This window comes from Eublepharis macularius, chromosome 17 (genome assembly GCF_028583425.1).
Source record: "Eublepharis macularius isolate TG4126 chromosome 17, MPM_Emac_v1.0, whole genome shotgun sequence".
NCBI classification, from domain to species: Eukaryota; Metazoa; Chordata; class Lepidosauria; order Squamata; family Eublepharidae; genus Eublepharis; species Eublepharis macularius.
This window is the reverse complement of record NC_072806.1, coordinates 8,023,173-8,046,556: the sequence shown is the minus strand read 5'-3', so window position 1 is coordinate 8,046,556 and position 23,384 is coordinate 8,023,173. Positions and strand designations below refer to the sequence as shown.

General features: G+C 44.2%; 1 protein-coding gene across 5 annotated transcripts in view; it reads right to left on the bottom strand.

Moving 5' to 3' along the window:
• MIB2 (MIB E3 ubiquitin protein ligase 2) overlaps positions 1-23,384 on the bottom strand; it is a 69,674-nt gene that overhangs the window by 25,576 nt on the left and 20,714 nt on the right. For all 5 annotated transcript variants that reach the window (XM_055001637.1, XM_055001639.1, XM_055001638.1 and 2 more), the window contains exons 2-3: positions 18,468-18,795; positions 15,356-15,527 (exon numbers count right to left, since the gene is read on the bottom strand). In XM_055001637.1, coding sequence (XP_054857612.1) covers positions 15,356-15,527; positions 18,468-18,714 — 419 coding nt within the window. In that variant the 5' untranslated portion in view covers positions 18,715-18,795. The remainder of the gene's footprint in view (positions 1-15,355; positions 15,528-18,467; positions 18,796-23,384) is intronic.

Below are 23,384 nucleotides of genomic sequence, written 5' to 3'. Positions count from 1 at the left end.
TCTTTTATTAAAAAAAAAAGCAACCAGAATCACAAAATCTCCCCCCCCCCACACACACACTGAGAATCAAGCGGCATCCCCTTTTGCAAACTAGTCAAGCCAACAACACGAACTATCATTAAGCCAGACAATGCTCTGGTGATATCATTGCAAAAAATTATACCTACACTATAGTGAATACAGGATCAGAGGTCGGATTGAAGCAGCTCTCAATACCCATTATTCTCCAATGAGTCCTCCTGTGATAGGTTTCCAGACTTTCCCTCTTTCCTCTAGGTCCCAAATTAAAAACCAGATTATATTTGGGAGAACCGCCAAGCAAGAACCTCTTTGTTTTGGCCCAAGAGATCTCCTGCCACATTTACCATGACGCTTATGGTGCTTCCACATAGCAAGCAAGCCTTCATTGGCATATATAAAATATAAGATATTAAATACAGAAACGAGTCCGTACAGAATGCGATTAAAACTACAGATAGGAGCAGGGCAACAGTGCAGCAAAACTAGTACAGAATATTACTTGTCATGGCGTATAGCCATGGCACTGTAGAGAAACTTTGCTACTATTTCAGTTATTTCCCCATCTGGGTTGTCAAGCAGAAACTGAACCTTAAAATCATCAGAAAACTCTGAAAGTTGGGCTAATATAGGATGTAGATGATCCCGGTGTGGCGCCAGATAAAAAGAGCACTGGAGAAGAACGTGGGAGACAGTTTCCACACAGTCCATCAAACAAGGACAACACCTGCTATGATAAGGAATCCCATGAAATCTACCAGATAAAATGGCTGAAGGAAGAACATTAAATCTGGCCAGAGAAAAGGCTCTACGTAAATTGGGAGCCAGGAGTTGGCAAAGGTATACTGCTGGGAGACTTACATTAGGGACAATCCCCAAGTTTAGGGGAGAACAAGTTCTATTAGCAGAACTATAGAGAGTTTGTAACTCTAATCCCAAAAGACTGGATTTTATTTTGGAGAAGGCCTCAGACTCAGATAGCAAGGATAAAGATTCTATAGATAAGTTCACGGAGCTTATTTTAGCTTCAATACAGGCTATTCTCATTGCAATATTTGCTTGCTGGTCTCCAGGGGACAGTGCCGGTGGGGCAGAAAGAAATCCATCAAACTCCAAGCACCTTATTTAGCCCACCTCGAATAGCCAGGAACAGCCAGCAGTGCCTTGGGAAGTTAAAACCCTTACACAGCCTAAAAGCCAGCGCCCTACCAGCCCAGAACCAAAATAAACCTTCACGCAACAGCGGATTGCTTCACCCCCATGCTGTGTCCGATAATTTGTTAATAAAACAGAGGGCAGGTTTATTTGCACTAAGGCTAATCAGGGGCTTTTCATTATCCAGACTGTAATATGAGAGGGGACAAGGGACAGGGGTACAGCATGATATAGCTCGATCTCATCAGATCTCGGAAGCTAAGCAGAGTTGGAACTTGGATGGGCGACCACCAAGCAAGACTGCAGAGGAAGGCAACAACATGGTTAAAGTTAAACACTTTTCTATCCAAGTGATTGCAACAATGGATATGCACCAGCTTAACTCTGTCTGCTGAAGTTAGTTGGGCTCGACGGGTCTTTATTTGGTTGAATCGTTCTCCTTTGTTTGAAGGTGGCGGACTTCTGCCAACTGGCTGATCCATCTGAACTCTCCGTACGAATGTCCCTGCCCTCCATTTAAAAATAGACTTTCCATGCCTCCTGACCTACTAGCATCTTCGCCCCAGCCTCCTGCACAACCAAACAAGCTGTAGACGTCGGAGATTTCCTTTAACCCCTGCTTGGGAGATGCCCAACCGAGGCTTAGCTGGATTACGTCTGTTGGTGTCTTTATTGAGGCACGCAAATCCATTCGGAGGATTACCTGCGGCAGAATTTCTGCTCTGAGACCACCTGAGTGTCCTGCCCCTGAGGGTTGATGGACAGAAAAGTCCTGATCCGGTACAAGGCAGCCTGAATCTGGTTCACCTTCTTAGTGCAATAACTTTTAAAGAGAGGTGTTGCTTTGACTAGAGGGGGACAAAAACTGTTCGGGAGGCATTTGAAACGATACCGTTCCAATCAAAGTTGCAATCAAAGTGGAAACCATGGGAGATACTGCACAGGTCATCATGAGTTCTCTTTTGAGTGGCATTTGATACTGAAAAACATAGCAACCAGTAAGGCACAATCAGTAGATCTCTCCTGTGTCAAATGTTCGATTGCAAACTCCCAAGGGCAGCAAAACTTCTTGCACCTTATAAGGTACCATCCATTTCTATGGTGCTACGTGAAATCATTGCGTAAAATTTCTTCTTAAAACCCACCCCCCCATCAAAACTGCATAAAATTAACTAGCCTTATTAGGAATGTTTGTAATGCATACACACAACTGTAGCAGAAAAAACAGCTGGGATCACGGTGTACAAACCCACACAGTCATATACGTTGAAGACTTTCCCATGCTTGTCGCATTCCATTACTCTGTAATTGCTCTCTGGCTTGAAACAGACCCCCTTGCCATATTTTTCGCCCCAGGCAAACCAATGTCCTTGTTTCTAGCCCAGGAAGCCAACTGAAAACCTTGTTAGTGACAGTTGCTGGATTTTTCACTTTCTAGGGCAGAGTTTTTCAACCCTTTTTTGGCGGACACCCCCACCCCCCGACAGCATTTCATGATATCTGTTAGAATGGGAGCTCCCAACCTGGGGGCTGGGGACACAGAGTTATTGCAAGGGGTCTGCAAATCCATTTGTGCAATGTGTGTTATGTGCCGTTAAGTCGCCTTGAACCTATGGTGACCCTATGAATGAAAGACCTCCAAAACGTCCTATCATGAACAGACTTGCTCAGATCCTGCAAACTGGAGGCCGTAGCTTCTTTTATTGAGTCAAGCCATCTTGTTTTAGGTCTTCCTCTCTTCCTACTGCCTTCCACTTTCCCCAGCATTATTGACTTTTCCAGAGAATCTTGTCTTCTTGTGATGTGACCAAAGTACGATAGCCTCAGTTTTGTCATTTTAGCTTCTAGGGAGAATTCACGAAACATTATCATTTTGATCTTCTTTGTTGTTAGGTATTTTCTCAATTAACGGATGCTAACAGAACAACTATAATAACATTTGATTCATATACCACCCTTCAGGACAACTTAACACCTACTCAGAGCGGTTTACAAAGTGCGTTATTATTATCCTCACAACAATTACCCTGTGAGGTGGGTGGGGGCTGAGCGAGCTCTGAGAGAGCTGTGACTGATCCAAGCTCACCCAGCTGGCTTCAAGAGGAGGAGTGGGGAAGCAAACTCGGTTCTCCAGATTACACTCCTGCTGCTCCTAACGACTACACCCTACTACTATCATGCCAGGGGTCAGTGACATTTTTTGGTGTTAAAAAGGGGTCTTCATACTCAAAAATATTGGGAATTACCGCGTTAGAAAATGGACCCCTTCTCACTGCCCTTATCTGTTTTTTTTTAAAACAAAATAAAAACAGGTCATAATTAGTCGCTGGAGCTAGAAGTTTAAAATATAGCATAAAACCCCAGGAAATATAGCTCATGGAACCCTGGTTGGAAAAGAACTTTGGTTTAGGCGCTGCAGAAATTTAACTTCTGAGAGGGGACAGGTGCATGGCACATCCAGGAAGGTGCACGCACCCCAGCGCTGATGGTGTTGCAGCATGCAAGACGTCATTTCACCCACTACACTGGCCTTGATGCTTGTTAGAATTGTCAGCAAACATACCACAGGGTAACCTTTGTACTTTTGGCAAAACACTCTTGGAGCATTTAAAGGCGTGCAGGACAGGCTATTGTGGAACCCATTCATACGGCAGGCAAAGTGGAACCTTTAGCACTGTGTCAATAGCATGCGTGCCCCGACCCGAATGGCCCAGGTTAGCCCGATTTAGCAGGGTCGGCCCTGGTTAGTCCTGGGATGGGAGACCAGCAAGGAAGTCTACGGTTGCTAAGCAGAGGCAGGCAATGGCAAACCACCTCTGTTTGTCTCTTGCCTTGAAAACTGGACGAGGTTGCCGTAAGTTGGCTGCAACTTGATATCACTTTGCACATACACAAATAATGTGTGCCCACAGGACTGGCAACGGAAACTGGGGTGTACAAACATATGGTGGTGGAGAGTGCCCTCAAGTCATAGCTGACGTATGGTGACCCCTGGTGGGGTTTCCCTGGCAAGAGACTAACAGAAGTGGTTTACCATTGGCTGCCTCTGCAACCCTGGTTTTCATTGGAAGTCTCCCATCCAATTACTAACCAAGGCCAATCCTGCTTAGCTTCTGAGATCTGACGAGATCAGGCTCACCTGGGCTATCCATATATTCATATATTCATCTCTAAAACATATACTCATCTCTAAAATGCTGGAGTGTTACACCTTGGGCTTGCTGCAGAAGCAAGCTGTGGCAGTAAACAGCGCAAGATGTCTTAATGTGAAGGTTTATCCTTCTAGTTCATTTTTATCCCATCCTTCCTTCAATGAGTTCAGAGTGGTATGTTTGGCTCTCCCTTTCCTCATTTTTATTCTTGCAACAACCCTGTGAGGTAGGCAAGGCTGGGACTGGTCTACCTCAGCCTCCCAGATTCTAAGTGCAATGTTCTAACCACACCTGCTCACTTTTTACAGAATAGCATGCTAACTAGAATGAATGCTCACAGCCAGATCGCTTGCGCGCTTACTCAGGAGTAAGTGTGCATAGGATTGCACCCTCACCGAATATGGCAGGTGTTCTCCCCTTGATTCCAGGATAAGTAAGCATGGTTTGCGAGACTGGGCAGATTTACTTTGCAATAAATGCCATCACTCTTGGTCCCCCCAAAGGCAAAATACAGGTCCATTGTGTTTGATCGGGGACAGGTACCAGAAAACAGCGGCTGTACCTGGGAAACAGGGACAGCCATGAGTCTATGGGATTTTTCTTTCGTAAAAACCCTAACCCTTTCATGGAAACAAGTTGAGTGCACATAAACAGACTTCATTTGCTTAATGAATCCCGAATACAAATGTGAGATTGCTTTTAAATTCCAGCCCCCCACCCCCACCCCGCTGGCTCTCAAATATTTTATCCTCTGGCTCAACATTGACTCTGCAAACAGATGGGGAACGCAGAGAAGAATCAAGAGCCTATAGCTGACGCTTCGGGCCTGCCGATTCCCAGCATAAACACGTCCTGGAAGCCCCGTGTCATTCTGAGTAGAGCAATTTCCGCCCAAACCCCTCTAAGAAATTTAATAGAGCCGGAATTTCAGGGTCAGCACAGGCCTGAAAACGGAGATCTTAATTAAAATTGTTATTAAAGGCTATATTGCAGTGATTAAACGCATCCCCAGGGCAGTTCTGCAGCACTCTTAATAAGCTTTGGTTGGTCTCCAGCATTTGGAAGCAAAACAACTCCAATTAGATTAAAATCCAGCAGGCCCTGGCTCCTGATGCACAACCTCGCCTCATTCATTCCCAGGGAGCAGGCTGTCGGGCAGAGTTCGAGTGAAGGTTGTTGCTGCGCCTAAGCCCAGCCCACTCATATTTCTGGTCCAAGCATGTTTACACAAAAACGTTAGCTAGAATCCAGTCTCCCTTAGCAAAACAGGAGTCCAGAGTAGGTCTTCATCAACCTGGAACTGGAGAGGTGTCACGCAAGTGATGCAAACTTGTGTGCCACCATCGAGGATTGGGTAATACAAAGATCTCTAAAGAATATCCAGCCAGATTGGCAAAGATTCCTGTTCACTGCAATAGGTCAGAGATAGGTCACGAGATACTCCCCGAGTCCTAGGTGGCCAACTCTGGCTTGGGAAATTCCTGGAGATCTGGAGTAGGTGTGTGTGTGGAGCAACCTGAGTGGGATATACTGCCATAGAGTTCACCCTCCAGAGCAGCCCCTTGTGATTTTGGGAGATCTCCAGTGCTCACCTGGAGGTTGGCAACCTCTGTGGGACCCTTAATTAAAAGCTTTGGGGACAGATTTGCACCCAGGACTCACTGATACTGTGTTCCTTGACAATTTGCCTGAGACTGCTAAAATGCTTTAAATAAAATAACATTTTGCCAACATGAGGACTAGACACTTGCTTTAAAACAATACCATGCCAAGATAGCAGCCCAGTCCTGTGCTCCGTTTTCTCCTGCAGCTCTGATGCTATACATTTATCTACCCTTCTAACAACTACAGCAATTACAGACAGTTGCAATGATGAAATCTGCATATATTGATTCTTCCCCTATGCTGGAAAAATTAACCCTCTTTCTTTTGACATCTCTTGTGGAGCAGCACGGATTGCCCTGGCAGCTACGAAAATTAGGGCTCGAGTGGTGCTTAGTGGTTAAGACTCCTTCATCCATGTATAACGGAGATGCTTATGAGTTTTAAGGAATTTTACCTATTCCGCCAATCAAGAAATTTTATCGTATGTGGAATAGTGTTTTAATGTTTATTTATAATATTTTTATTGTTTTTAAACGGTATGTTATAAATTGTATGTTGTTACACCGCCCTGAGCCCGTCTGACGGGGAGGGTGGTCTAGAAATGCAATAAAATAAATAAATAAATAAATAAAATACATGTTTTTAGCATCATCGTTTGGTGTTTATATTTTGCTTATGTGTTTTAACTTAGTTTTTATTCACTTGATTGTGATGACCTTTGGCCACATGTAATAAAGACTCCGGAAGTTGCATATATTTAAATGAATGTTTAAAAGAATGCAAAAGATAACTGCATTTCCTTTCCCTCTGTACAAGTTTATTCAAGTTTAACAGCCCATAAGCCATACACTATAAGACACAATTTAAGAATTAAAAATCACAGTTAAACAAAAGCTTGCCACATCCACAATGCAGCTTTTGCGGAGGATACTTAGAAGTAATCTTAATCTTGAAGAGTCAGAGATGGCCGATACTTCAGTAGCCACTTCCTAAGAAATCTCTCTGGCTGTTGCATGCTTTAGGCAGAAGAAAAAAGTATGGGACAATGAATCACAAAAGTGCTGATCTGAAAGTATCTTTCCCTCTATACTGTTTTTTTTTAAGTGTCAGTTAGGTATTTTTCTTCCAGAGTAAGCAGGGAAAGTTAATTTAGTTAATTTTCTCTGTCCGTTTTGATAAACTACTCTGGCCAATTCTGAATGTGAAGACTCCCCTCCTCATATAAACTAATTCTAACCCTCCCATCTACAGCTACCTGTGAGGTCTTGTCCTTCATACAGAGCTGGCCAAGGTTTGTTGCTTTAGCCAGATACGAATTTCCTAATCAACACTTGACCATCTGGAGTAAACGGTAACCTTCACTTTTGGACAGTGTCTCTGTGGCAACATCTGGCTTTTATGCTATGAGCTGGCAAACGGCCCGATGCGCTTTGCCTTAATGCACAGTTCAGTTTGCTTTATCCAGTAGAGGAAAGCGAGGATGTTCTTCAAGCCAGTCCCTTTAGGAGACTAAACAGTGGACAGAAGCATAAAATTCACAAGGGGGGCCTGCACACTTTGTTCTCAGAAGATCCCGAGAATCCCATGCACCATGGGTGGAAAAGACCTTTGCCCCAAAACGCTGGCGAATGGTGTAATGGTTCAAGTGGTAAAGGTAAAGGTGCAAGCACCGAGTCATTATTGACCCATGGGGGGACGTCGCATCCCGACGTTTTCTTGGCAGACTTTTTACGGGGTGGTTTGCCATTGCCTTCCCCAGTCATCTACACTTTACCCCCAGGAAACTGGGTACTCGTTTTACCGACCTCGGAAGGATGGAAGGCTGAGTCATCCTTGAGAACCCAGCTTCTGCCAGGATCGAACTCAGGTCGTGAGCAGAGCTTGGGCTGCACTACTGCCGCTTACCACTCTGCCGGATTAGGATATAGGAGATCCAGTTCAAATCCCCACTCTGCCATGAAAGCTTGCTGAGTGACCTTGGGCCAGTCACAGCAGAATCTTACTTTAGAAATATATGAAGCTGCTTTATACCAAATTGCTCCAACCGCCCCACCAAGCCCAATCTTGACAGGAGCTGTTCCCCAGGGTTTGGATAGGGTTTCAGGCGGGAGTGCTTCTTAGCCCCGCCATTCCTTTTAGCTGGAGATAGCAGAGATTGAACCCGGGGATTTCTGCACAGAAGGCAAGTGCTCTTCCACAGAGCCAACTGATAAAGGACAGAGAACACCTGACATTGTGTGGCACTCTGGCAATACTTCAAACTGCTCTGTGGTTTTCCGCTGTTAGAACTTTGGCAAGGGGCTGACAATGGCCAGGGCACTTCTGTAGTGGCATAGAGATTCTGGAAATTCTCTCCCCTGCGAGGCACATTTTTGACCCTTCCCTTTTTGTTTACAGAAGATCAGTTTAAAGCAATTTTGCTTGGCAGAGCTTTCAGTTAAAGCCAATTCTAATTATTATGAGGTCGCACCAAGCGGATGGATGGATTTCTTTATTTCATTGTCTGCCGGCTGGTTTTCGTCCCTTTTGCCAATTTGACGGTGATTGCGTTTTAAAATGCTATTTCGGCTCTCTCATAAACTGATCTGGAAGGAGGGTCTTGTGAACCAGAAAGGGGTTTAGAACTATGCTTAAACAAATACAATTTGTTTACAAACCAATTTGTAAACAATACCACTTTTAACAAAAGATACTAAAATGCAGAACAAAATGATTAGATCGACCACTTCATTTTTAGGGAAATGGGGTGCACTGAAAGGATGGGGGAGAAGAGGAAATGTGTTCGAGGCCGGATTTTCCGGGCACAAGCCCTAATTTGCCTTAAGTCCCCGTGTTGTCTCTGGCATTTTTTTTATAGCACCATTTGTGCCTTGCCTAGATTTTTCAGACAGAATTGGGATGCAATGCAAATGCAAAAGCAATTATTGATCGTTAGCAGAAGAGAGCTCATTTTGCATTCCGTGAGGAATGGGGACGAGGGAAGAAAGCAGGCGCTCGCTCGCCCTCTTCAGAATGAAATATCAGATTTGTTTGGGAGATTTCTCTGGTGGTAAGCAATGTAATTACCAGATGCCCCCTCCTCCCCTGGAAGTCATTCATCATCAATGGCATCTGGTCCCCAAGAACCTAGCTTTCTGTCTGGGTCAGGAAAACAGGCCAAGCTTAAAAGGGAGATCTTTTACATGAGTTGCCTGTTCTCCTTGAGATGCAAAGCTGGACATCGGCTGCAGTTCTGTGGAAGAGCAGGAAAGCTGAGAAAGGGGGGGACTTGGCTCCCGAAGAATCTGATTGGTTATCTGGAGCTTTGATTGTCGAAAGCTCTTATCTTGGAAATCTAGCTGGTCTTGAAGGTGCTACCGGACCCAAATCTTGCTCTAATACTGCAGACCAAAACAGCTACCTATCTGCTTGCTTAGCTTCTTCTCACAAGCCAGTTTATACCTCTTAGAGGTGCAAAGCTAGGCTTGGAGGTGCAGGGGAAATTCCTGGTGAAAATCTCAAGATGCCAGACAGAGGACTGAATCTCATTTTCAAAGATCAGCGGGGCAGAGGTTCAAACCCTTGCAAAACCTTGGCTTCCCCCATGGACCAGCAACTGAGGTGGCTACCGGCACTAGCCAAGGAAAACAGAAGTTTATTGGGATTTTTGTGGAATCGTCTCGATTCTTCAACAAACAAGTAGAGCATCTCTAATCAAGTTCATCAAACAAGCAGAGCATCTTTAATCAAGTTCCACCCCCCCTGCTCCGGATTCTTCTTGATTTGATTGCTGCTACCTGTATCAATTTAATAGCTGCAAAATGTTCGTTTATAAGCTTCCACGGGTGCTATTTTTAGTAGAGAGGCAGGGTATAAATCTTCTCAGTCAGTGCTGCTTGGCCACAGATCATCCTCTAAAAGTGACAGGATGAACGTGCTCTCAGATGCATAGTTCACGTGGTGCAATGGTTAAGGTATGCGCTCGGTGCAAAACTCAGTGTAGGCCCTGGAACATTAGACAGGCCAGTGGTCGGGCACAGTAGATGGCAGGGCCATGTAGAGAGGATTCTCAGAATCCTCTATAACAGCTACGGTTCTAGGCAAGTGTGGCTGAGCAGAAAAGATTCTCAGCCGCTCCAAAGTCGAAAAGCCCCTGGGCAGAAAAGGACGAAGACAGATGGAATGTTTTTTCTTGTCTCAGATGCATCCTAGGGTGCATTCCGAGTTTCTGAAATGCACCTTCAGAGCCACAGATTAGCATGCATTCAAACTAGCAATGGGCAAAACTGCTCCGGGGCACAAGTCGCAATTGGCATGCTGCTACTTGCAATTTCCCAGGTCAGTTCTTGATGGCTGGGCTTTATCAGCAGATGAGAACCTCCAAGATGAGAGGCAGTCTACCCCCGAATATTAAACGTCAGGGCATCTGGCGGAGCAATACTGGAAACAGGATGTTGAACTAGATGGACTGCCGGACTGATCTAGCAGGAAAGTTCTCACGTTTGGCATGAAGTCTTTCCTTTCCCCTGCCGTGAACTCTCAAGTCGCAGCTGACTCACGGCGATCTAAAAGGGATTCCGAAGCAAGAGACGTTCAGAGGTGGTTTGCCACTGCCCTCCTCTGCACAGCGACCCTGGTCTTTCTTGGTGGTCTCCCATCCAGATAACAACCAGGGCTGACATGTGCCTGGAAACTGGGCAGTGCTACCTTGAGACCCGTGCTTGAGTCTCAACAATTAAATTCTGGCCACGCATCCATTTTAGGGCCGAACCTGCGAGTTATATTTATCTGATGCTCACGGATGCTTTTACATCCAAATGGGCCTTCCTGGTTCAGAGGAAAGGACAGTCTATAGGGATCTCTTTTGATTCCCTTCTAATGTTAACGGAAAACCAAGCTTTCAGGTTCCTAAAAGAAAGACTGCTAGATATTGACAGGCAAACCCTCTGCTCTCTGGCACAGACGACCTGTTCCCCATTGGAGTTTGGAATCATCCCCAAGTACAAAAGCCCTGCCGCTTATTTCTCATCGCTGTCTTTCCCTCGCTGAGCTTGTACGTTTTAACGTTTTACCCTCCAAAATTCTGTTTGGGAGATTTACAAACACACCCTATCCCAATAGATTATGTCCTTGTGGAAGGATGCGACCCGAATCCGTCCTTCATGTTTTATTTTATAGTGACTTTTATGTTCACGTGCGGGACTCCTTGATCAGCCCTCTGCCGATCAATCGTCAGGGTCAATCTGACAGAGGATCAGTTTCTTTCTTACTATGGGATCATTGTCCCCACACTACATATACGGTTGCATTGTATTTCTCAATTGCCATGTGGATTAGGGAGTATACGGTAAATTCTGACGACTGATTTTGCTGTTCTTTTAGTTCCTGCTCTGCTCGTTGTAAATTGTTTTATTGTTTTACTGAATGCCAATAAAAGGTTGCTGATGAACCAGGACTGACCCTGTTTAGCTTCCGAGATCTGTTGAGACAGTGCTAGCCTGGGCCATCCAGGTCAGGAATGCCTTGAATTCTACTGCCAATCAATACCCCGGCCTCAATAGATGCAGAGGAGTTAGCCATGTTAGTCTGTGGTAGCAAAATCAAAAAGAGTCCAGTAGCACCTTTAAGACTAACCAATTTTATTGTAGCATAAGCGAAGAGAACTTGATTCTCGAAAGCTTATGCTACAATAAAATTGGTTAGTCTTAAAGGTGCTACCAGCCTCAATACACCACCTCCAGCAAGGCTGGCCTGACCAATACCGAGCAAGCATCCTTTGGGGCTCTTACGCTGGACATGATAAATACCTCCATTAATAGGTCTTTACTGCTCTCCACCTGGCCTCCTCTGGCCCTCCGGTTTTTCAACATGAACGGATTCATTATTGGAAAAGAACACTGGGGGGTAGGGGGAGAAGGAGCATCCGTGTGCCAGATTTATGACCGCCACAGTTAATTGCTCACAAAGTCACGGGAAATTCTCCGCTGGATGCTGCAGAGTTTTGCCTCCTCCAAGTTGCAAGAGGAAGCGATACGGAGCAGAAAAAGCCCCAGAGAGACAAATTGATTTTTTTTTAAAAAAAAAAACTTTTTAAAAGGGTCGACTTAAATAATTTTTAAGTGTGAGAATGCACCAAACATACAGTGCACAAACGTACTAGTGCTGAGGAACCAGGATTAGCCAGGGGTTCCTGGATTTACTCCAGCGTAATGCGTGAAACGCAGCATCGCCTATTACCTTGAGCAAAGAGTTCATAGTGCAATACTGTAATTTTTGCATTTTTAAATTTCTAGGAAAGATGGTTCATCTCTGTCTCTGTCATGTTTCAGCCATGGCCTGATAGCCGGTGGCTGTGAGCAATAAAGGATGAAGTACGTGGGTCCCCCTTTTCTTCATAACAGCCCTGCAAGGTAGATTAGGCTGAGAGCTGATGGCTGACTGGCTGGTTCCATTCTATCTATTTATTTGAACCCCGGATGACATACATAGTTCTCTCCCCTGGTTTTACCTTCACAAGAAACCCTGTGAGGTAGGCCACATCTAAAGATCAGCTAGTGAATTTCATGGCAGGTTGGGGATTTAAAATTATACTCCGTCATGCTACACTGCATTCATCGACAATCTCTCTGGCCCAAGTCTGTAACTTTATCCACTTCATTACACTTGACTCTATTGCAGTGTCAGAACACACTCGGGAAATTCCATATATCCTCACACATTTGCACAAACGTTCTTTCTGCTTCCTCAATTCTAGCAGGTGGTAGCATCATGATTTTTTTAAAAATCCTACTATATTCAGGAGGGGAAAAATGTAATACAGCCTTTTTCTGGGACGATCATTTCCCAGTGCTAGTATGTGAAAAGGCAAGAAAAAGGACCAACTTTGAACACCGTTCTAGGCGAAAAACATCTCCACGTGTATAAAAACAGTAGAAGGAAGATTCACACAACCTGGCCTCACCTGCATCCTGGTTATGCCACTGTATTTTGAAAAAGGAAATATACCCTTCCCCAATACAGACAGCACCCCAGTTCACAAAAATGGTGGCTTCCTTTCAACACGTCATCATCTTTTTTTAAAAAAATTAAAGTCAGGCAGATCGAAGCGCTGGCGAATATTGTGCCCAGAGTCCCACAACGATAACAAGGAGTGTAAAATTGATAATGGAATTGCCTTGAGCCTTTATGCAAACAGCAGAGCACAAACCCCTGATTTGCAACGCCTCTAAATCACCCAGAATTTCCCCCACCCCAAGCCTCCCTGACAGCCCCAAATGCAAATTACAATCACTATAAATTGGAAAGAACTGTGGAGATGCAAGCAATCAAACAAGAATTCTACCTTTCGCAGCTGACGCTGGTTCACAGCCCAGAGGAATCAAGCAGAATCCCGGAATTTATAAATACGCATCTCCAAAGTGGGTTATAATGACCACTTCCTGGATTTGCATGGGTGAAATCAACAGTAGCTCATACATGGGCTTTCTCTATGGTGGCCCCTACCCTGTGGAACGGCCTGCCTGAGGAGGTCAGGAAAGCCCCCCCTCTCCTAGCTTTTCGCAAACGATGCAAAACCGAATTATTCAAAAAGGCTTTCTACTCAGATAGGAGGGCTGTATTATACAGAGATGGTCTCAGACGCTTCACTAACGAGTTAGAGACCATAAACTTCACCACTATATTGCCTTACATCCTATCTGTTGCTTTAAGTATGTGTTCCTATGTGCTACTCGTGCTTCAAGTATGATCCTACTGGGTAGTTCTATGTTGTCTAATGTCAGTCCTAGAATTGCCTATGCTCTGTTTCAACATTTCTTCAACTCTGTATTGGATTCTGGCTAATGCTATGTCTTTGTAAACTTGTATTTATTTACCCTATGGCATTGTTTATGGAAATGTCCTTGATATTGACTGTACTAATCTTACACTGTGTAATCCGCCTTGAGTCTCAGTGAGAAAGGCGACTATAAATGAAATAAATAAATAAATAAATAAATAAAGTTTATGTGCAGCTCTAACCACTCAAAGGCAGGCGCTATCCACCTTGGAGCGTGCTTGGTAGTGAAGGAAAGCAAATTGCATCTTACCTTGTTCTACACTTAACTCTCAATGGGGGGGGGGAATGACATTTCTCCATATTTGGAAGAAACAACAAAAAACTCCAGGGGGTGTGGAGAGAAAAAACGAACAAAGAGCCAAGATTTGCCAGGAAGGAACAACAAAAAACCTTCTCAGGAGGAGATGGCGTTGGTAACTAGGTTGCCTACCAGGTTAATTTCTTTTAAAATTTCCCCCCACGTTGTCTGTAAATTGCGGAGGCGCTGCCAGCAGAACCGCATGAGGTCCCTAATGGAGAAGAAATGTCAAGACACTTTTTTGTGTTTGCGGGGCGGGGGGTAGGAGCACAATTCTAGATTTCAGTAGGGGCCAGACAAAAAAATTTGCAAGAGGAGGGGAGAAATGGGAACACTTTCTTAGAGCAACTGAAAGGTCCTTTTTTAAAAGGGATTTTTAAAAGGTTTTAAAACAACGAGTATAGCAGTTTTAGTATTTAATTGATTTAGGCTTGGTGTTAGCAATATTTATTTACTGCTGTTAGGCATTTACTTTGCTTAACAACCCGAGTACCTGAAGGACGGAAAAAGTTGATAAGCCAAGATCTTACATTAAGATTTTAATTGCAAACGGGGAGAAGTGTGCTTTAAAACAAAATGTCATCTTTAAAAAAAATATATTTAGTAGCTCAAGCAACACAGACTCACTTCCACCGTCTACCACATTCTCTCTCACATATGGGCCTTTGAGTCATAACTGGCACGTGGGAACAACCCACAGGGATCAATCTCTAAAGGAAAAAAATTCTGCACATACAACCATTTTCGAGGCAGGTAGCATCTTGTCAACTGGATGACTCTAAGGGATCTTGCAAAGGTTGGGGGGGGGGGACCAGCACAGATTGTAAGAGAGGGCTGCAAAGAATCTGTCCAGAGTCCGTCGCAGACTCAAACAGAAGTCCTGTCTGCCCGTTTTAATTTTCTGAAACTGCACTGCGAGAATCTATGAACATCTATCCAGACTGGTTTTTGATCTCAACCTAATCACTGCTCGTCACGCACAGATCTTCATGTGATTTCACTTAATGAGGGAGAATCACGTGGCAAATTCCTGCTAGTAAAGACACACCCCAAACCAGAGAAAACGTACCACCTCTACCATAGCGTCCAGATATCGTTACCAGCTTTTTACGTGGGCGCAATTCTTCACGTGTGCACCAATCCTGTCTACGCAACTTCCTTAGAGCTCACGAAGGCCTCACTGAGTGCAGCGGGACTTAGAGCAGACACATGTGGAATCAGGATGTAAAAGAGAAAGCAGAACCCACCAGCCCAGTTATCCCATCAGGAGATTTCATCTGCTCGCAGACAACTAAAGATAGAGGGACTTACGGTCGCGAGTGGGCAGTTTCGTAGCGCTCGAACGCATGGGCGAGGTCGTGTTTATTGTTCATGTAGCACAGCATGCACAAGTCGTAATCAAAGCAGATCTTGCACTTCCAGCGCATGCCGCGGATCCCGTGTTTCTTGCAACAATCACAGATGATGTTGGGGTGCCGGACGCCTAAGAGAGAGAGAGAAGGCACAAGACCTGCAGCCGTCAGCTTAAGCACAGGAAAGACTGGCCGGAACAGACCAAGGTTCCATTGAGACTGCCATACTGTCTCCAAGAGTGGCCAGTTAGATACTGCTGGAAAGCTTACAAGCAGGATGTGAATTCAGTAGCTTTCCTTGCTATTTCGGTATTCAAAGATAGCCTGCTTTTGGACAAGGAGTTTCCACTTAACTGCATGCATTGCTGCAAACATTCACGCTGCTTCTTGCCAACAATAAATATGTAGCAGCACTTTAGGTGTTCAAAGTGCTCCGCAAATACATTATCTGGCTGTAATGCTTACACATAGCCCTGTAAGGTAGCCTAGGGATAGCACAGAGTGGCTGAGCCTGATGTCCCAGGCTCAAATCCTGCCTCTCCCGCAAATTCACCGAAGGTCCTTAGAAAAAGTCCTCTGTTGAGTGCAGAAATGGACAAATTGACCTCAATACTGAAAGGGCAAATGGAAGAGGACTTTGCTGGGCCCTGGACTTTATTTTATCACTGGCTAAGAAATAAGCATAAAGACATGAATATGTTAATGATGTAGATCCAGAGGGGTTAGCTGTGTTAGTCTATAGTAGCAAAATAGAAAAGAGTCCAGTAGCACCTTTAAGACTAACCCACTTTATTGCAGCATAAGCTTTTGGGAACCACAGCTCTCTTCATCAGATGCATGGAGGGTAAGAAGAAACTGGTCAGATATATAGGTGGAGAGGGAAGGGGGGAGTAGATGCAATCAGTAGCTTCTGATACAACCATGAATCGGCTAGCAGAGTACCAGGTACCAGACCCTGCAACAGACCCAGATGCCAGCTCTGCCCTCATAGCTACCCAGGAAATACAATTACAGGACCCAAAGGCATCAACTGCCCTATCTCTGGCTCTTACAGCTGCTCATCTTCCAACGTGATATATGCCCTCATGTGCCAACTATGTCCATCTGCTCTGTACATTGGACAAACCAGCCAACCTCTGCGCAAAAGAATAAATGGACACAAATCTGACATTAGAAATGGAAACGTCCAGAAACCAGTGGGAGAACACTTCAATCTACCAGGACATTCCATCAAGGACTTAAAGGTCACTGCAGTTCAACAGAAACCTTTCAAAAACAAAATCCAACGGGAAGCTGCTGAATTGGAATTCATATGTGAATTTGACTCAGTCAGGCTTGGATTGAATAGGGACTATGAATGGTTATCTCATTATCAGAAGTAACTGATCCCATTACCAGAAGCTACTGATTGCATCTACTCCCCCCTCCCCCTCCCCCTCCATATCTGACCAGTTTCTTCTTACCCTCCATGCATCTGACGAAGAGAGCTGTGGTTCTCGAAAGCTTATGCTACAGTAAAAGTTGGTTAGTCTTAAAGGTGCTACTGGACTCTTTTCTATTTTGTTAATGATATAAAGGCTTTGTTGTATTCTTTTTAAATCATCACAGATTACCTATATGTAATATCAAATGATATGTGGAGTAAGGCTGCAAACAGATTAAGCAGTGCTTCTGTTGAATTCCCTTTTTACCCCCCTTCTTTCCTACCCGTTCCTGTTATGATCCTCTTTAAACCTAATAACATCTATATGGGGGGAGGGGGGAAGGTCCTCTGTCTCCCCCCTCTTCAGCCCTTCATCCATAACATGAAGTTAATTAATTCTGACCTGCCTTATAGGGCTGTGCTTAATTATGTGAAGAGCTCTGGACACGATGAAGAGCAACATATTATGATGAGTATTCGGTAATGCATCAATTTTTTTCTTTAAACAGGGCATCAAGAAAAAAAACAGGTTCTGACAATCTCTAGCCAATATACAACGTGCATTACAGAAGTTTTCTGATAGACTGATTCAGTACAGGAAGGTTCCATTCAGCCATCATGGCCGGTAAACGCTCTCCTCTTAGCTCTCCCCCAATCAACCCACAAATTGTGGTGGAGATTTCCACAAGCTTAGTATTGTATGAAGAAAGCACTCCTTAAATCTGCCTTGAACGCACTGCAACTCAGTTTTTGTTAGGAGATTCTGAGTTCCGTTATTAGTAACAACAACATACCACCCTTCAGGACAACTTAACGCCCATTCGGAGTGGTTAACAAAGTACATTATTATTATCCTCATGACTAGCTCCCTGTGAGGTGGGTGGGGATGACACAGCTGTGACTGACCCAAGGTCACCCAGCTGGCTTCAAGTGGAGGAGTGCGGAATCAAACCCGGCTCTCCAGATTAGAGTCCTGTTGTTTTTAACCACTACACCAAAGGGCATTTTTGAATGTCCTTTCCTCTAGGTGAGCAAGATTCCAGTCTATAAGATTATAAGCCTTAGAGAGTCAAAGCTTCCTTCGTCAGATCTAAGGCATCTGATGAAGGGAGCTTTAACTCTTGAAAGCTTATACCCTGGAAATCTTGAGGGTCTTTAAGGGCTACTGAACTCGAATCTTGCTCTTCTACTGCAGACCAACATAGCTACTCACTTGAAATTTTCCTCCAAACCATTCTTAATTTTATATCCTTCTTTCCAACCTCACCCTTGTCATCTTTTTCTAAATTAAAAAGCCCCCAAAGCGTTCACCTTTCTTTAGAGTGATCAACCCCGTCGATTCTTTCACTGCCCCCTTTCTGTTTCGTTCCCAGCTCCTTTTTTCAAATGGGGTGAACTGAACTATATTTTATTGTTGTCTGCAAACATAAACGTCCTTAGTCTCGCATTACTACAAGGTGGACAAACAAGCAAACCAATTCATCAGCTCTCCTAGGAAATGAAAGAAGAAAATAAGAAATGCTAGATCTCCTGGGAAGGCAGATGTCAGATCTGGAAATAACGTTAGCCTGTTAATTCTACTGAAGGTAGTGTCTGCTTCTTGGAAACAAGAATCCTAGATGGCTTGTACCAGAAGAGAACAACTTACCTATTTGTGCATTATCATACAAAAGAAGGTCATATGCTCCTTGGAATCCTGTCCGATAGTTGGTGCGGGTCCCTTGGTCCCATTGCACCACCACGGTCTTATCCGGCGTCGTTGGACTGCCTTGCCGGCCAATTTCTACCACTGTCCCGACATTCCCTTCGCCATTGTCCTGGTTGCCCCATTTCCAATCCAAGCCACGGACCACGCGCATTCCAACCTGCATGCTTGCATAGGGGTCCAAGTCCATTGCGAGGTGTGGACAACCTCAGCCCGATTGCCAGTCGACGGCCTCAAGGGAGAAGTGGAGTGGGCAATGCATTGGCAAAACCTAAGGAAGGTGCAAACAGGTGTTATTAGAAATCAGTGCTGGAGAATTGTAGGTCCAGAAGAAATGTGGAACCTGAGACCTGTGGGTCAAACTAGACCTCTCCCTCATTGCTTCTGAAACACTAACATCCTATTTTATGTATAACGCTTGTTTTCTTTTTCTTTTTTTAAAAATATTTTTATTCAATTTTAGAACTGTAACAATAATCAAACAACAAACCAATATAATACATTGCATTTACAAATATTAACACAGTGCTTCAACTTTAATACATTAACAATGAGTGGTGTGAAGAGGGAGGTTGCAGATCTCTTGCTTCTATGAATTTGTAAAATGGGATCCATTTTTCCCAGAAGTTTGATCCCGAAGATTGATATTCTGTCTGATGTAGATTGTCAGTTATTTTTTCCATTATCAAATGGTTCCAGATTTTTGTAAACCAAAGTTCTGTAGTAGGTGGAGATTGGTCTTTCCATTTGGTTGCTATTGCACTCCTAGCTGCCACCAGGAGAGAGCTGATAAGGTCTCTTCTAACATTTGGGATCGATGTCCGATCCCACAGTCCCAAGAAGATTATAACGCTTGTTTTCAAAGACAAACTTCCTACTTTCCCACCAATTGTTTCCATGCAAAATCAAAACAAGACAAGACCAAAATACAAAACAGACTTTAAAAAAAGAAACAGTATTAACAGCAGATAAGAACCATACATAGTTAAGATTATTGCTTCCTGGAAGAAGTTCCAAAATGCAGTCCTCCGTTTACAATCTGACGTCTCATAGATTCATCTACCCCTTCATTCTCCTGTATGTGTGAACCGTGTCTAAATTCTGGGAATTCAGGGACATGAAGGGAGGACTGGAGGAAAAAGCCGGAGAGTATGCAACAGAAGACAGGAGACTTCTGTCTGATTCAGAGGCTGGCACACCCCTACCCCTAGAGAAACTGAAGCTAAGATGAAGAGAGCTGTGGTTCTCGAAAGCTTATGCCTCAATAAAGTTGGTTAGTCTTAAATGTATTTATTTCATTATATTTCTATTCCGCCCTCCCTGCAAATGGGCTCAGGGTGGATTACATCAGTTAAAACACAATCAGCAAATGACAAAAATTCACAAAAGCATTTTAGAATTACAGTTCACATATAAATAATTTAAAAAAGATATCAAGAGGGCGGCAACCACAGTATAACTTCACTCAGTTAAAACAAAATTCTCAAATGGACAGGTGGTAAAACATCTAGTGGGGGAGTTAAGCATTAATCATCAACTCCTTCCCCCCTCGCACAGCCAGCGGAGGCCAGGCTGGCCTCAGCCATACGCCTGGCGGAACATCTCTGTCTTACAGACCTGGCGGAAGGACAACAAATCCTGCTGGACCCTGGTTTCAAGAGACAGAGAGTTCCACCAGGCCGGAGCCAGGACCAAAAAGGCCCTGGCTATGGTTGAGGCCAGGCAGGCCTCCCTGGGGCCAGGGACCACCAATAGCTGTTTGTTTGATGATTGAAGTGCCTTCTGGGGCGTATACAAGGAGAGGCGATCCTGCAGACACGCAGGTCTCAGTCCGCTTAGGGCTTTATAGGTTAATACCAAAACCTTGAATCTGATCCGGTACTCCACTGGCAACCAATGCAGCTGACGTAGTATAGGTGTTATGTACGTTCCAATTGGCACCCCATTAATAACACGTGCAGCTGCATTTTGAACCAGCTGTAACCTCCAGACCAGACTCAAGGGAAGCGCTGCGTAGAGCAAGATACAGTAGTCCAGTCTAGAGGTGACCGTTGCTTGGATCACTGTAGTTAAGTCGCGGGTCGAAAGATAAGGGGCAAGCTGCCTGGTCTGTCGAAGATGGGAAAAGGAAGACCTGATAACCGCTGCGACCTGGGCCTCCACCGTCAGGGAGGCACCCAGGATCACCCCCAGGCTCCTAAGCCTCGGAACGGGCGCTATGCGCACCCCATTGAGGGTCGGGAGCTGGAGTTCCGAATCAAATCGCCCACGGCTCAAGTACAGGACCTCCGTCTTTGCGGGATTTCGCTTCAGTCTACTCTGTTTCAACCATCCAGTCACGGCTACTGGACTTTTTACTATTTTGGTGCTGAGAAGAGACTGTATTTTTTACCTTATTAAAGAAGTGCCTTATGAAATTAGCTAAAAAGTGAGTATATGTTGGATGCCAGCTGAATCATCTTCTTCAATGACGGGCTTAAAAACAACAACAGCCAACCGCTTTGTCTCCCAGATTTGTGATATGAAAATTTCACTAGATTATTGGAAAGCGCCACCATCTCAGCATTCACCAGAGCAACAGATTCAGTTTACATCTTGCTTCAAAGCATTAAGAAGAAAAGGTGCCTCGATGACCGTGCAATTTCAAGCCCTTTGTACCACAACCTTGAGGGCTAGAATATACATACTTACATATACATACTTGTGTACACACATAGTTTTAGGTGGGCAGCCGTGTTGGTCTGCAGAAGAAAAGCAGGATTTGAGTCCAACAGCACCTTAAAGGCCAACAAGATTTTCAGAGTGGAAGCTTTTGAGAGTCACAGCTCCCTTCTTCATATACACACATTTAAAATAAGATTCAGATTCACAGGAATTGGAATTCTGCTGCCTATATTAAACTGCATTTTTTCTGCAGTCCCAGGGGAAAAAAGGCATACACTTAGATCTATATAAGGCCTGTTACTGTTAAATACACACAGTCACATTTTTGTCCCTCTCTTCCTTCAAGGAAAGCATATAGCCCCTTTTAACCACACAACAACCCTGATAGCGATTGGCCCAAGGTCAGCTTCATGGCCAAATTCGAACCTGGGACTCCCAGTTCCTAGATCGACACTCTAACCGCTTCTCCACATTGCCCATCTCTCTTACCCCCACCCCCAAGTAAAGTTTCAAAAAGGAGAAACGGGTACAGAACTTAACATATATTTTAGATGAAGCATTTACTGCCTGTCCTGAAAACAAAGTCTAAAATTAGATGGGGAACTAAAAATACTTTCATAGCAGACAATGAAAGTCTCTCGCTTCTATTTCCATCAAAGAACAACCGCCCGCTACAACCAGTCGTGCACACACTCAGCAACATTTAACAATTCAAGGTTGGGCTGTGATGGCGAAGGACCAGCGGGGGTTTCTGTTAACCTAGAAAGTGGGAGCGTCATAAATTAAACAGCAGGGTAGTTGCCATGGAAATTTATTGTTCCAAGGATCCAATTTTGATAAAAATACACAGAGGGTGGGGCAGACAGGAAGGGCATGGTATTTTGAAAAGTTTGTGACGCCATTTATACACGAAGTGCCCTTTCCAAGGCAGCTTTCAGCCCCCGAAGAGAGGCAGGTGCCAAAATATTCACCAACATTTGAAAGGTATTAAGATTTCCAGTTCCACATTTTGTGTGTGAAATTTTTTAATCTCAAAAATTTGAGTGCTTTTAGACTCACTGCTTTCTCTTGACTGCTTTGATCTCAAACATGAAGTCTCGCGTAAGCTGCCAAATGGGCAGTTAGCCACCTGCTACGGAATACTAAACAATATTACAGGTCTACTTTCACAGTAGTGTTAATCATTTGCAGACTCCAGACTCACAGTTCAGCCCAACCTACAATGTGGGATTTGATTTTTATTCTACATCAGGCCATCCCTTGGGGGTTTCTCTCTGCCTGCTTTTCTTCCTCTAATCTTCCCCTATCCCATTTTTATCCTTATCACTCTTTCTGTTCTTAAAAATAACTTTTAGAAAGAAATCGATCACAATTTTGTCCTGTCCTTTCTCCAAGAAGCTGACAGCATTTTACATGATTCTCCCTATTTCCCTCACAAAAACTTTGTCAGGTAAATGTGGCTGAGAGAAACCGGCCACCCAGTGAAGTTTATGGAGGGGTACACATTTGGGTCCTATGCCAAACTGGCCCTAAAGCAGTGAGTCAACAGAAACCCACCTTAGGGTTGAAACACACTTGTGGGTCAAAACCCACTAACTTTATCAAATGCTGTCAATGATCAGATACCAAATTTTGAAATTTAAAAAAAAACTGACGATACAAGGAATGAATCTAGAAATCCATCGAGTCAGCATTCAGAAAATATCAACACATTGCAATGATGGAGAAGGTGTAACCGCAAAATCCTAAGAGGAGACATTGGAGAGTACATTTTATTCATCTTTAACCTTCTGCATACTGCAGCCCCGCCTAACCGTTTCTCGAGAATCTCCTGGGAAGGACATTCCACAACCTTTCTCGACCTCTTGTTCCACAGGCAACGTGTTCTCATAATTAAGAAATTTGCCCTTTCCTGTAGTTTAAAAACAGCACTTCAACACCCAGGTAAAAAAACTCGCACAGATGTATCGCCTGCCGTGCTGTAAAACCAAGATACTGCCACGGACGACGCTGGCTGAATTTTCAGGTGAAGAAGTGCTCCGCCGTTGCCTAGCAACCACTGGCCCAACATCCGCTAATCCTGGAAGAAACCGTTGTGTGGTTACCTAGCACCCACAACTTCCTACCTTCACTCAGAACAAAACAGAGGTGCATTACTAGGGCTCACACCTAAGACACACCACTGTTGTGGAGTTG